Source organism: Pleurodeles waltl, chromosome 2_1 (assembly GCF_031143425.1).
Source record: "Pleurodeles waltl isolate 20211129_DDA chromosome 2_1, aPleWal1.hap1.20221129, whole genome shotgun sequence".
Taxonomy (NCBI): Eukaryota; Metazoa; Chordata; class Amphibia; order Caudata; family Salamandridae; genus Pleurodeles; species Pleurodeles waltl.
In genome coordinates, this window is record NC_090438.1 from 186,098,605 (window position 1) to 186,114,038 (window position 15,434).

Below are 15,434 nucleotides of genomic sequence, written 5' to 3' on the forward strand. Positions count from 1 at the left end.
GCCCCTCAGGGCAGACACAGGGCTCTCACTTGCCCACTACAGATAGCAGAACTACCCTCAAGAGAAAGGGTGAGCACAGCTATCCTTCACTTGATAGTAGCAGCCGAGCTATCCCTTACCTGTGACAGATCAAACCCTTTCTCTACTGGCTTATCTTCTGCTCAGTGCAGACAGTATACTTATCACTCATCTTTTACATGCAGGCACTACCTACCGCTGCTTGCAAACATTTCACAGCTATCCCTCATCTGCCACAGAGAGTAGAAAAATCCCACTCAAGGCTTTGCATGTTGATAAGGGACCCAAGTGCAAGTGAGCAACACTGCGCTTGGCAAAGTCAAACATTGACGGTACACCCAAGAACAACATACGACAGAGACAGACCTTCTCCAACTAGAAGGAACAAGAGAAATGATCACCAAGAATGGCATGATTCCATTACACATCAGAGATTAAACAGCCGGACGATGATCTGAAGATTCATAAACAAGAACTGTCTGACATGCAACCACCCAGGTCATATGGAAGGGCGTAAGACCTACTGTCGCAAGGTACATCTAAAATACAGAGGGAGGAGCTCTATCTGGGCAAGTAAAGTAAGATGTCAAGTGACTTATGCTGTGCTAGAGTCCCACAGGCCTTAATGTGTCTCAGCAAGAATACAATGGTGAACATAATGAAAGAAACGATTTACACTGTGAATGCAAAACTATATGAGGCACCATGTATAGTGTAATTTTCAGGAGTGTTTTTATTTATTTTCGCAAACATCTTATCTGATTGGGGAATAGAATATTGTGAAAATTAGTGTGAATATTAGGTCAATAGATTTCAAGACATGCCTGCCTTAGAGCTCACTGCATGAGCACACTAGACTGGTGACTCGCCTTTTATGACTTGCATGCATTCTGCCTGTTTGCATGTGACATGTAAGATGTGCTGCTGATGAAGAATAACTACCTTTGCATCCTGAATGTAAAGAGTGCATATTACAGGTGTATATAGTTTTACCAAGCTCTCTACTTGTGGCTGGGTCCTAAGCTCCAATGAGACGGTAATTCATACTTAGTTACCTGGAGGCGGGTTAAACATTAACAAAATTGCATCCGTCCACACGGTGGCCAGTGACAATCCTTTCAGGACATCCTTTTTCAGACACTTTTTTGGCAATGTCCTGAAGTTACACACAGTTAGTTGCTCCCTTTATATTGAAAGAGAATGGATCATTTTCCTTTTGCCATGTACAAGTTTTTAAAAATGTTTATCACTTTTTTCACTATGTCCACTGTAATAAAACGTGCTTTAACTATCAAAAGACACAGAGCAGTAGAGGATCAGCTGAGCTGCAGAGAAAACAGACTTAGAACTCAATGTAGTTAATTAATTTGGGTTCCTTTTTAGGTCGAAGTCTACAAGATAAGACATAATGGGGCATGCTGAAAGCTTCTGTATGAATGCATTCTGCCCACTGCTTGGCATTGGGTTTGTAACTCACATTTGCTTGCTTTATTTGTTTTAGACCGTTCAGTATGTCCTTGTCCCTCATGTGCACCATAGTCTGCCTACCACCTCTGTGACTGGTTCCTTTCAATTCTCCATGAGAGCTCGTTTCTGGGAACTCTTTTTCTTTTTTGTGTGATTCACTCCACAGAAGACTTTCCTGTCTCTTAGTGACTGATTCTTTTCATCCTTGACATTAAACTTGCATGCCTCTGAGGAACAATGTTCTGTCTACGACCTTGTTTATTTTTATTAGTGCTCTTTACTAGTAGCGTGACTTGAACAATCCTCTTCCTCAATTTTCACGCTCATGCCATATGCACTGGAAGAAGGGGAGTAGGGTTGCAGAAGTACCCCTACCAATTTTGTAGTTCAGAAGAAAACGAGGAATTAACATGCCTTTAAATTTTGTTTTTATCTTGTCACATTTGCTGTGCGTTTAAAGACAGAGGTCAAATATTAAGCTCTATCTTCCAAGGGAGGTTTGTGAGAGGATTTATGTGACAATCTTGCTGGGAAAGTATATTATTCTTTTCTAGCACACAACATTTAAATGCCAGCAAATTTACTGTACTAATATTTCTGAATGTATCAAAATTAGGGAAGCACAAATGAAGCACATTTTTTCTAATTCTGAAGTGTGGTGGAAACAAATATTTTAATATGATCAAAACAAATCACTAGGTGATGTTGATTTCCACACATTATCATCTGCGTGCAGTATAGTTTTCAATAAAACTTTATGTCTGTGCAAATGTAAATGTAATTTCAATTGAAAATGAATTGTCTGTACTGATGGTGTGCTACCACACCATGCATACTCCACTCTGACACTAGTGCACGCTCTCTGTCACTTTAGTCTATGTCACTTCACCCTACGCCACTCCACCATCAACTCCCACTCTACTCTAAGACACTCCACTCTTAACTGACACTCTACTCTAATTCACTCTACGACAGTCCACAACACTCCCTCTACGCCACTTCACTCTAAAACACACTACTCCACTCCACGCCCCTCCATGCCTCTCCACTCTATGACACTTTACACCACTCCATGCTACAACACTATATGCCACTTCCTGACACATTACGCTACTTCACTCTACTCCACTCTGTCACTTCCCAAAACTACTCCACTCTACACCATTCCACTCACTCTATGACCCTCAATGATACTCCACTCTATGCCACTCCACGCCACTTTATACCACTCTACTCTATGACAATCTACTCCATTCTATGACACTCTACGACACTCTAATCCACTCCCCTCTAAGAAACACCACTCCACTCTACGACACTACTCTACGCTACTAACCCTTAGCCATGCTGATGTACAACATGGCAAAGCCAATACCTCTTGCAGAGACTAAAACTATTGGCCTTGCCAATGCTTCTTTACACTTAGTGCAAACCTCTGGTGAAACAAATGGTTGAAGAGTTTGAGATAGGCTAGTCCCACAGCTGGCACGCCTAGAAGATACAAATATACATGCATTCTAAAATCTAACCACTATTTACATATATCTATTATATCATTAAAATATGTAAACTCACAGCCAGAGTATGTCATTTTATAGGTTGTGAGGTACAACCACTGTGGTGTACTAGGCTTACTGTCCACCTACCAGGTCTACACTAGCAAAAGGAGCAGACACACCTTTTCCACAAAAACAGCTTCATATTTTTAACTTCAAATGAGATTAGTTGTTCAGTGGGCACTAAATTTTCTTTGATTTTACGTAATGGCTAACTCTTTGCAAGTACAACATTTTACAGCATTTTATACTATTTTTAAGGAGTGAAACAGAGAAGGACTTTCTAAACTGAGTCTGTAAAATTACCTCTTTACAGAAATCGCACCCACAGTGTGTTTCAACACAAATCCTTTTATGTAAAAAACGTATTACTTCTCTGAACACATACTCAAATGGATATTGCACCGTCACATTCCTTTTGAAGACTTAAAGAAAGCTTTACCTGTTTGAAAGACCTAATTTCATGAAATATAAAACAAAATACAGAGAGGGGGCGGGTTTTCGATTTGCCCCTACAACCATTGGCTTTCATTTGTATTCATAGTTTAACGGCTTGGATAGACTGCCAATGATATTTGGTGTTGTGTTACACTGTTCTAATTGGGTTCCATTAGGTTTTGGTGATGGGACATCCAGTAGTCTTTTGTAAGACACAAGTCGCAACATGACAAGAAGTTGGTAAATGAAAGCTACTGTGTGTTCTTTGATGTATGCACTTTGCTGAAACATTTTAATAGCGGATTTATGGCTATCGCCTTCAGGAAGTGCTGTTGTTGGATGCCTTAGCTAGTCATAAAGTTACAGTGCCATTCACTAATCGCTTCTGCATGCTTCTTTTTAGGTCTGGCATATCTTAATAAAAAACACACACACACACAAATATATATATATATATATATATTTAATGCAAAATACAAGCAAGAACTCTGGGTAGTTCCCAAATTTAGGTGGAGAGCAGCTCCAATAAGGAGCACTCTACAACACCAGCGACACTCTAGATTTGCTCACCTTAAATGTCTGTTTATCTAGCAAAGTTTTTGCCTACCTCAGTATACAACACACAGCAATGGGCCAGCCCATTTCAATCGCTAGCTGACCTCCCTGTGAGTCACAGCATTTTGCCCCTGTGCAATGTGGTAATCCCCACATTAAGATAGCGTGCTTCAGTGCCAGGGGTCCTGGGGCACATTTTCCCATTCGTAATATTTAATGCTGTTGCAGACTTGATTCAACCAGTTTATTATTAGAGTCATAAAACATGTAAGTAGAGTTAAAGACCTTTGAATGATTTTCAAATATTCTTTACATAGGATTTAAAAAATAAATTAGTTGACAAATAATACAACCTATAATTAACAGTTAAAAACGAAATACTTTAGCAGTCTGTGAGATTAATTTGTTTGGCCTCATTTTCAGCTATTACAGTAATCAGTTTTACAAAGCCAGTTAGTTAGCAGCTAGCTTTCTGTACAATTAAAGCAGTTCAGTTTTGAAGCCTGGCAAGTACAAACCTCAAGCCTTAAGTGTGGAAGTAGTAACTTTTTACAAACATAGTTAAAAGATAGGCAGCAGCATGAGGCCATGTGCACTTGATTCACATTTACACTTCAAAAATGACAGCTGCTGTCTTTTCTCTTATGTTTTCAATTTTGGAAAAAGTAGCGGTTGGAAATGGGGTTTCTGGTTGACTAGGTTATGCACCTAAGCCACGCAGAACCCACCACTCTAGTCTGGGCAAGAAAGTTACATCCCAAACATAACCTGTGCTCACCCCCTGGTAACTTGGCAGACAGCAGTCAGGCTGATCTCCAGTGGCAATGTATAAAGTGTTTGCGCAACAAACACCAGTGACACAATACCTACAACATGGAGGAGACTCCACACTATATCACTATATATATATATATATATATATATATATATATAAAAAATTGTACTTATAACATAGACCAAGGGGTCATCATTATGAAAAATTATGCATATCATGCCAAAACTGAGTTAGTTCTTGGTATTCTGATGAGTGCAGAAGGCATTTCTCACATTACATATGAAAGCATCACATCAGACACTAGTAGTGCCTAAGAACAATAAAACAGACACTAGTAGTGCCTAAGAACAATAACTGCTGTGCACATTATATTATTCCTGCAAGAATACTCGCTGTCTTGGGCTTAACATGCAGCAAGTTGGTTATGACAAATGGTGTTCCCAAGGTGTCACCCACAAATGCGTAAATCACCACTTACCCGCCTTACCTGTGCCAATAATGATAAACCTATGCTCTGTGCTCCTACGAGCGAGGTTATGGTAAGACTCACAATGTTTGGTAGGGTAAATATATTTAAGGTGAGACAGGTGGACTCAGCAGCCCGAGAGTACCTAATACCTGGAGTACAGTAATCAGCCCTTCGTTGCCACAAGAAACACACTGTGCTGGTGAATGGGGCCTCCATGGAAATTTTCTTTGTGACTCAATCTTGGCTGCATTGTAGTGTTTTTTCTGTAGCTGCAAGGAGAAAACTGCCTATTCAAATATGTTTTACTGCCGATTACCCAAATGTCCTTTTGGAATGTGTCCAGTGCTGCCTTTAGTGACAGTTTGTGTTGCACGGCAAGCTTTCTTTCTTCTCTAGAGAACTACTGGTGTTAACAGTGCCTTGTGCGGTAGAGATGGAAAACATCTCCTCAACATGTTTACTATATTTAAAGTTTCAGAATGCTACTGAGGAAACTACTCTTCATGACATACACTGTAGCCATTTAAGGAAATAATGAATGAAGCCAAATGAGTAGTCAGGAAGTTGGGTTAGCACTGACATTTGGGGGTTTGTTTTATATTTATTTTATATTTGTATAATTTTATGTGGCGCAAACTGAGTCAAGTCAATGTCTGAGCACATTACATTTGGGTTTGACTCAAATGTACAACCACTGAAAGAAACAAGCCAATACAGTGTGTATGCATACATACTATACCAAGCTGAGCTTTACAATGTCTGAGCGTAAGACTGTCATTTTGATATGATTTTATTTTGAATCTGGAACACGTACATTTTTGATCCTAGCAAAACGTATTTAGTTGAACTTCACTTTACTAATTTACATTCTTTGATTCTTACAGTTTACAGGAAAGAGTTTAGTTCTAGTCTAAAGAAAGCTGTGCATTTGGAGAAGTTAGCATTAGCACATTGTTTCTATGGGGCAATGCACTGTTAGTTGAAGGGATTGTTTTATTAGTTAGCAATTCAATCAATCATCTTTTAAAGGAAATATATGATGGGGCCGTTTTCTGACATGGAGGGATATTGTTCGAGGATCATGGCTTATAGTGTCAGATCAGCAATAAGGATAGTTACATGTGTCATTTTCAATTACACATAAAAAAAACCTTTAACAACAAAAGAAGGAAAGAGCAAGGTATACATAAACCAACATCACTGTCATCCTTCTAATCCCATCAGTGATATGGTCTAGCTTAGAAACAACTTTAGTTGTCTCACCTGTTCATGCTTTCCAAAACATTCATACTAAAAAATAAATACATAAACAGATATATACAGGGGCTTTCAATCAGCCCTCATCAGCATTTGGTCCATCAAATATCACTTGTATTCTGATTCCCCACACCACAGTATGCAGTATGGGCCAGACCACTTGTGCCATTGGCTCTCCTGAGACTCTTGCAAGTGACAGAAATACTGTGCTTCGGGATCTCAGTACTGGGCCATTTCTTTTGAAAAGAAAAAAAACAAACTACTGAACACCATTTAGTCAAACGAGTAGGTGTTTTACATCAGCAAATCATTTGCCTATATTTACAATGGTGGAGAGAAACATATTGCAAAAGGGTGAGGAAACTGTTCAGTGCAATAAGTAAACACCCAAGCAGGAACACTCTATATGTTTCACAACATTCTAAGAACGATCCTTAGATCAATAAAGATAATCACCACGGCTAGGTTGGTTGCCAAACATCAGTCAAATGCATTTTATATTCATATCTGGGTCATAGAGGCTGGATTAGGTGATGGTGTTTAGATTCACATACTAACCAAGAGTCATCATCAGGACAAAAAAATGTTCGGGAGCACAAGGAGGCAGGGATATGAAGAAAAGTAATTTAATGAGTCAGGCAGTCCAGATTATAGAAGAAACGGGTAAGCCTTGGAAATTCATCAGGTGAGTTCAAACAGGAATGGTAGCAGCAAATGTATGCAAGCCTTCACTAGAAGTATACCTGTGTATGTGTAAATAAATGATTAACAATGGAGGCACAGGACTTTCATTGAAAAAGCACAAAGATTAAGTGCGGTGCCAGTTAAATATTCTTCACAGGTTCAAGGAGGCTACAGCAGTATTAGAAAAATCAAGTAAGACGCCAGGGTGACTTCAGAAGAACACCAAATGATGTTAGAGGCAGAAGCTGGAGGCACCATAAAAGAGCCAGAATGTTACTCTTATTAATGATTATCTCTGCTACTGCAGTCTCTTCAGCAGAGTGCTGGGACAGGCACCTGCCATATTGCTGTAGACAAAGGTTTACTCATTATGCAGTTTGCTTCGTAAAACTGGTGGGTGCAACAGTCAACCAACCAACTATTACCAAACACTTCCCCTAACAAAAAGCCAGACCTTTGGCTTTTCCAACAATTCCTTGACTTTGTTAAAAGGACTTCAAATAATAATAAAAAAGTATATAAAAGGTTGCTGCTTCTTGATGCAAATGACAAAAAATATAACTAAATAAAAACGCTTGTCACCTCTTCATTGTTTTGGCAAACCAAAAAAATCCAAAGCATAGTTAATTACTTTGTTGCTGACTCACTATAACACTGAAAAATAAACCCTAACAGTTCATGTGCCCAATGACAATTTCTAACTAATTTAATATTTTGATTAAAGACATCCATAGATTAATTATTGTGTTGTGGCTTTGCAGTGCAATCAAAATAGTTTTACGCTATTAACAAAATGAAGCATATAAGTACTATACATAGCATTACATTAAGAGAATATTTGATTGTATACTTTTAAAAGTATAAACATTTCTTAATTCATCAAAAATTACTAATGAATACAACTGCATAGAATACTTACATCTTGTTTAAGAGTGGACATAGGAAGTCGAAGGGCCTTCTTTATAAGAGTGTATAAGCCTGCAATGATGAAACTGAGCTGTTCCTCTGACAAAGTTTCATTTTCAGAAATATTCTTCACAGATTCCTTAGAGTCCTTGCCTTCAAGTGCACCCACAACAGCTGTTAGGAATTGAAAGAATAAAAAAAAAGGTACATTTGTTAATCAGCATTATTTAACTCAACAACAATAATGTCAACAGTTAATGCCAAACCATGCCGCCCTGGGACTGCAATACCTTTGAGTCCCGGCAAGACAAAAAAAGCATTTACAATGCAATGGGTCTCGCATTTGCTCGAGTTAGAGCTATTAGCGCTGTAAACACCTAATCTGACTTTTCTTGCCACATAAATTTAAAATTAAAAGTAAAACAGTTTCACGTAAGCGACCCGAATCACAGCGCCACGGCCGCCATGAGCATCAGCGTGAAGAGACACACAAAAGGAAAAAAGTTTGCTTGCAGTCAAACTTATCGGCAAAAGTGCAATTAGCCATGTAACCGGGTCGATGGCCAAGGCGGTAACAAAATCTCTCCAAGGAGGGACAAACGTAAAGCATTTACCAGTGTCAAAGGATTTTTGAAGGGCGTAGTAATGGGCGTGCAGTGGGCATGGTTAAAGTCCCACATACATACCAAGAAGTCGGAAAAGCAGCGCTTGCGCGCTGCTATACTCGACCTAAGAAGAGGAAACAGCCATTGTCTAGGCATATAAACCCCCCAAAAGTAATAGCACATCCTCTTCTCACTATGAAACTATCACTCGCCTGACATTCCATTTGCCCTATTACACCTGCTTCTGCTTCAGACCAGGTAACAACATAAAAAGAAAAATAAATACACTGTTGTGAAATCAGATCAAACGCTGACAATATATGATCTCATACAGGCAAACATTTTAGATAAAGTACAAATCAATGCGTTCATGTGACAATCACAAGTTTCTAGTTCCAACTATACTCTACTTATACCTTACGTAGATCATTTCTGCCCCAGGGTTGGGGAGTCACCTCTGTTTGCGGCAGGCTAGAAATTCCTCACTTTTGTGTCCTTAATACAATTGAAACTTTCACTTCATGCTCAATAGGAAATTTTAATTGTATATCAGGACCACAGGTAATGATTTTGTGTGTTCAAATCTTACTTATCAGGAGTGAAGTTACATTCTGTACTGATTTAAAGAAAATAAACTCTTAAAGGTGGACTCTGATAACCATTCAGTTGTTTTCATGATATCTTCTGGACGTCTACCTACATAAAATGCTGTTGAGACCATGGCCCTCTTGGCAGAGTGTGCCATTAACTCAGAAGTGTCCACACTGCCTCCTGCATAACTCGCAGCCCCCATTTCACAATGGATGAAGAGGAAATCTCTCTGAAAGGTTTCCTAATCAAGACCAGTAATTGGGAAACCCCTGCAGGCCTACATTCTGCTGACATGTTTTTGTGAGCCTTGACACACTAAGCTACGAATACCTTTGGCCCGCCTGGAATAGTAGTATGAGAAACAGTAATAGACTTCGATCTGCTCAAAATGGTAGACCTTACCTCTTCTGAAATGAACATCGCGCCTGTAATATTCAGTACCTGACTGTCTGACATTCCGCTACAAGTAACCAAGATAAGAAGCAGAGCCAGCTTCACGGACAGCTTTTTTTTTAAAGATAACAACTTGTTCCTGGGAAATAACTAAGAAATATTCAAGATCCAGTTTAAATCCCAGAGGTTGGAATATTTCAGGAATGGGGGAAGGGACAGATTAACATTCTGAAGCAATTTACACACCAATGGGTCTTTCACACCAACTGACCTTCACGTAGTACCAATCCCAGGTCCTGGAGGAGACAGGCTGTTAAATCCAAGTAAGACAGCAATCTCTGCACCTGTCCAAAAAGAGAATATCATCCAGCTACAGAATCAGACGAAACCCTATGGATTGCATATGCTCTATCGCTGGTCTGAGAAGCATCAGCATACATTACGCTGGTAAGGACAGCCTGAAAGGAACAGCAGCGAACCTCTCCAAGTGAACCGGATAAACTGACAATGAGATGCATAGATCAGCACTCTCAGATAAGCATCCTTTAGGTATAGTTTGACCACCTAATTGCCTGAGTGCAAGCTGTCATGGAGGAGGTGAATGCCGTGCAGTTTGAAATGTTAGATAACCCACTTGAACTCACTTAGGTTAATCATTAGCTGATATGCTTTGGATTTACTCCCCATCAGGAAGAGACTTCTCAAAAGACCCATGTATGAGGAGGGTCAATCATATGAAAGCTCCTTTCAACTCCATGGTTATTACCTTATGATCAATCAAGTTCTCCTCTTCCGTGGAGAAGTGAAGAGAGGGAGGTTATCTCTCTTGTCTCTGGCACATGAAGAACGGTTTGTGAAACACTACTATTGGTTTGGAACAACCAAGAGGCCTCTGTCAGTTGGTGTCACTTGCACAAGAATGAAATCAGATGCCCCACTAGTCTTGGATGAGCAAAAGGGTAATAGTTACCTTTGAAGCCTCAAGGAGTGTTAGGATAACCACTAAAGCCATCTCAGCCACCACGTCCTCTGCCAGATATTCACCTGGGAAGAACACCTCCAAATCTTTCTGCATCTTACCAGGGAGTGCCTTTTCTGGAGCCCAGCTCCATCTGGGGTATTTGGTGGGCCAGACAGCCAGTTGAGCAAATCCTACCTCGACCAGCTTCTGCCAAGGACTCTTAATGGAGGCTTGATCTTTGTCCAAAAAGGTGACACAGCCACAAACATTCCTACTTCTTTTAAAAAGGGGTCACACATGTCTGGCCTATCTGTCTAACTTTAGAGAATTTCAGACATGGGGTCCCACCTTAAAGCAGGCGGGATGGCTAGTGTTCAGTGGGTATGGTGCAGTAGGATTAAAGCTTGCTGCACCAACTTGAAAAGGATTGTTGGTCAATGAAATATCAACGGCCTAGATCTACATGGCCATGTCCAAAATCATACCCAGCGGCGAGGCTATCCAGGAGTTTGTGCTGGCATGCCCTGCTTGACTGCTCAATCCCCTTCTTCAAATCATTCATCAGGAAAGTGGTCTCCCTTGTGTTAAAACCTGGTGTGAGGGCCACCTTACGTTAAGTGTCAGACATGGGCATTTGGTCCTAAGACGAGTGCAGACATCTCTGGCCAAGGGATTTCTAATCCCTTAGCCTACATGTAGTGTCCACCTGGTTATGGGGAGCCACTCAGAAAATCAAAGGGGGTACAGATCATCGAGCTCAAACAAACCCGATGTGGTGTCCTGTCTTAGAAGTTCACAGTGGAAACGTTTTGCTTATGCAACAGAATGCTACAGCCTGCTGGGGCCAGGCTCCTAATAAGTCTAAGGAGACTCCCTCATCCATGTAGTGGGGGGGTGGTTAGGTGTGGGGGGGGGTGGAGGGGTAGACTCCCACTTAGTGAAAAGGGGATTCCAGTAGCACTGGCTTCTACATCCTCCCGGACAGTGAAATTCGAAAGTGGTGGGGTGTAAAATTGTTTACAAATTTAAAGGTGTGAGGCCAAATGAGTGAAGGGGGCATGTGGAATAGCATGGGAGAAATCTACCTGGGGAAATTTCAACCGAGGGCGAAATATTGCATTATATAGCACATTTTGCTAAACATTTGGATCAAAAGGGCAATTCTAAATGTGTGCCCTTGCTCTTGAAATATAGTTATTTGCTTATTTTATGGTGCAGTGCCTTTTATTCAATCAACCAAAAATGATCATGGCCCTGGTTTTCTGATTGTGAAGCAATCCTCGAGACCAAATAGGTCCTTTTTACACATGTGGAAAGGGCCTTTTCCAATGACGTATTTGGCTCAAGAGAGTGCGTAAGATAGAGAAGGGTCACATAGCTGGTTAACCACAGTTTCACCATGAGACTAGCCTTGCTGTGCACTAATGTTAGAAGCAATGTTGTCAGAAAAGGTAGGGATAGTATAACGAGGTTCCGTATCCAACTTTTAATCAGAGAGATTAAAAGCATTTCAATCAAAATATGCATTTAGCAGACAATATTAAACTAAGCACTTTCAGCAATACGGGTAAAAATGAAAATGTCACTTACCCAGTGTACATCTGTTCGTGGCATCAGTCGCTGAGATTCACATGGTCTGCATTAGCTCGCCATCTGGTGTTGGGTCGGAGTGTTACAAGTTGTTTTTCTTCGAAGAAGTGTTTTCGAGTCACTGGACCGAGTGGCTCCTCCTTCTGTGCTCATTGCGCATGGGCGTCGACTCCATCTTCGATTGTTTTCCCCGCAGAGGGTGAGGTAGGAGTTGTACTATAGTAATAGTGCCCGCGCAATGAAATGTGTAAGTATGTACCTATTAAAGGTTTAAATAATATATATACAAATGTACAAAATTGAAGGTAACTTCTGAACTGCTACAGGCTTCCGGGGAGGTGGGTGGGCCCATGTGAATCTCAGCGACTGATGCCACGAACAGATGTACACTGGGTAAGTGACATTTGCAGTTCGATGGCATCTGTCGCTGTAGATACACATGGTCTGCATAGACTAGTAAGCAGTTATTTCCCCATAAGCGGTGGATTAGCCTGTAGGAGTAGAAGTTGTCTGAAATAGAGTTCTTAATACAGCTTGACCTACTGCGGCTTGTTGTGCGGATATCACATCTATACAGTAGTGTTTGGTGAATGTGTGAGGCGTAGACCATGTGGCTGCCTTACATATTTCATGCATTGGGATGTTTCCTAAAAAGGCCATTGAAGCACCTTTTTTCCTGGTTGAATGTGCCCTGGGAGTAATGGGCAGTTGTCTTTTTGCTTTAAGGTAGCAGATTTGGATGCATTTAACAATCCATCTGGCTATACCTTGTTTTGATATTGGGTTACCTGCATGAGGTTTTTGGAATGCAATAAATAGCTGTTTAGTCTTTCTGATGTTCTTTGTTCTGTCAATGTAGTACATTAATGCTCTTTTGACATCTAATGTATGTAGTGCTCTTTCAGCCACAGAATCTGGCTGTGGGAAAAAAACAGGTAGTTCTACCGTTTGATTTAGATGGAATGGTGAAATAACTTTTGGTAAAAATTTTGGATTAGGTCGTAGGACGACCTTATTTTTATGTATTTGTATAAAAGGTTCCTGTGTTGTGAACGCTTGAATTTCACTTACTCTTCTCAGAGATGTAATGGCGATGAGAAAGGCAACTTTCCAGGTTAGGAATTGTATTCCGCAAGAGTGCATGGGTTCGAAAGGTGGGCCCATGAGTCTTGTTAGGACCACGTTTAGGTTCCATGAAGGAACAGGTGGTGTTCTTGGTGGTATAATTCTTTTAAGACCTTCTATGAATGCTTTGATGACTGGTATCCTATACAAGGAAGTTGAATAGGTAGTTTGCAGGTATGCAGATATTGCTGCAAGGTGTATTTTAATAGAAGAGAAGGCTAGCCTTGCTTTTTGTAAATGGAGCAAGTAATTTATTATATGTTTTGGAGTTGCGTCTAGTGGTTGTATCTGATTATGATGGCAGTAACAAACAAATCTTTTCCACTTACTTGCGTAGCAGTGTCTAGTGGATGGCCTTCTGGCCTGCTTTATGACCTCCATACACTCTTGGCTAAGTTGTAAGTGTCCGAATTCTAGGATTTCAGGAGCCAGATTGCTAGATTCAGCGATGCTGGATCTGGGTGTCTGATCTGTTGGTTGTGTTGCGTTAACAGATCTGGTTTGTTCGGCAGTTTGATGTGGGGTACTACAGAAAGATCTAGCAGTGTTGTGTACCAGGGTTGTCTTGCCCACGTTGGTGCTATTAAATGAGTTTGAGTTTGTTTTGACTCAGTTTGTTCACTAGATAAGGGAGGAGAGGGAGAGGAGGAAAAGCGTAAGCAAATATTCCTGACCAGTTCATCCATAGGGCATTGCCTTGGGATTGCTTGTGTGGGTATCTGGACGCGAAGTTTTGGCATTTTGCGTTCTCTTTTGTTGCAAATAAGTCTATCTGAGGTGTTCCCCAGAGTGTGAAGTAGGTGTTCAGAATTTGTGGGTGGATTTCCCATTCGTGGACTTGTTGGTGATCGAGAGAGATTGTCTGCCAGTTGATTCTGGATCCCTGGAATAAACTGTGCTATGAGGCGAATTTGATGGTGGATTGCCCACTTCCATATGTTTTGAGCTAATAAGCTTAACTGCGTTGAATGTGTTCCTCCTTGTTTGTTTAGATAATACATCGTTGTCATGTTGTCTGTTTTGACAAGGATGTATTTGTGGGTTATGATTGGTTGGAAAGCTTTTAGTGCTTGAAAAACTGCTAATAATTCTAGATGATTTATATGCAGTTTTGTTTGATGTATGTTCCATTGTCCTCTTATGGTGTGTTGATTGAGATGTGCTCCCCACCCTGTCATGGAAGCATCTGTTGTTATTACGTACTGTGGCACTGGGTCTTGGAAAGGCCGCCCTTTGTTTAAATTTATACTATACCATAGAAGCGAGAGGTAAGTTTGGCGGTCTATTAACACCAGATCTAGAAGGTGACCCTGTGCTTGAGACCACTGTGAGGCTAGGCATTGTTGTAAGGGCCTCATGTGCAGTCTTGCGTTTGGGACAATGGCTATGCATGAGGACATCATGCCTAGGAGCTGTAGTATTGTTCTTGCTTGTATTGTTTGATTTGGAGACATGTGTTGAATGACTCTGTTGAAATTGTGAATTCTTTGTGGAGTTGGCGTTGCTACTCCTTTTGTCGTGTCTATTATGGCTCCTAGATATTGCTGTACTTTGCTTGGCTGAATGTTGGATTTTGCAAAGTTGACGGTGAACCCTAGTTTGTAGAGGGTTTGTATGACTTGATTTGTGTGGTTTGAGCATTGTGTGAGCGAACTGGTTTTGATTAGCCAGTCGTCTAGATACGGGAATACATGTATTTGCTGCCTTCTGATGTGTGCAGCGACTACTGCTAGGCATTTTGTGAATACCCTTGGAGCGGTTGTTAAACCGAAAGGCAATACTTTGAATTGGTAATGTATTCCTTTGAATACAAACCTTAGATATTTTCTGTGTGATTGATGTATTGGTATATGGAAATATGCGTCTTTGAGGTCTAGGGTTGTCATGTAGTTGTGTTTTCTGAGCAATGGTAACACTTCTTGTAGTGTGACCATGTGAAAGTGGTCTGATTTGATGAATGTGTTTACTACTCTGAGGTCCAGAATTGGTCTCAGTGTTTTGTCCTTTTTTGGTATCAAGAAGTACAGTGAATAAACTCCTGTGT

At 40.6% G+C, this 15,434-nt stretch overlaps 1 protein-coding gene across 2 annotated transcripts in view; it reads right to left on the minus strand.

Annotated features, from left to right (window-relative positions):
* Positions 1-15,434, minus strand: part of COMMD5 (COMM domain containing 5) — a 175,924-nt gene that overhangs the window by 109,580 nt on the left and 50,910 nt on the right. For both annotated transcript variants that reach the window (XM_069212384.1, XM_069212382.1), the window contains exon 2: positions 8,139-8,299. In XM_069212384.1, the coding sequence (XP_069068485.1) occupies positions 8,139-8,299 (161 nt within the window). The remainder of the gene's footprint in view (positions 1-8,138; positions 8,300-15,434) is intronic.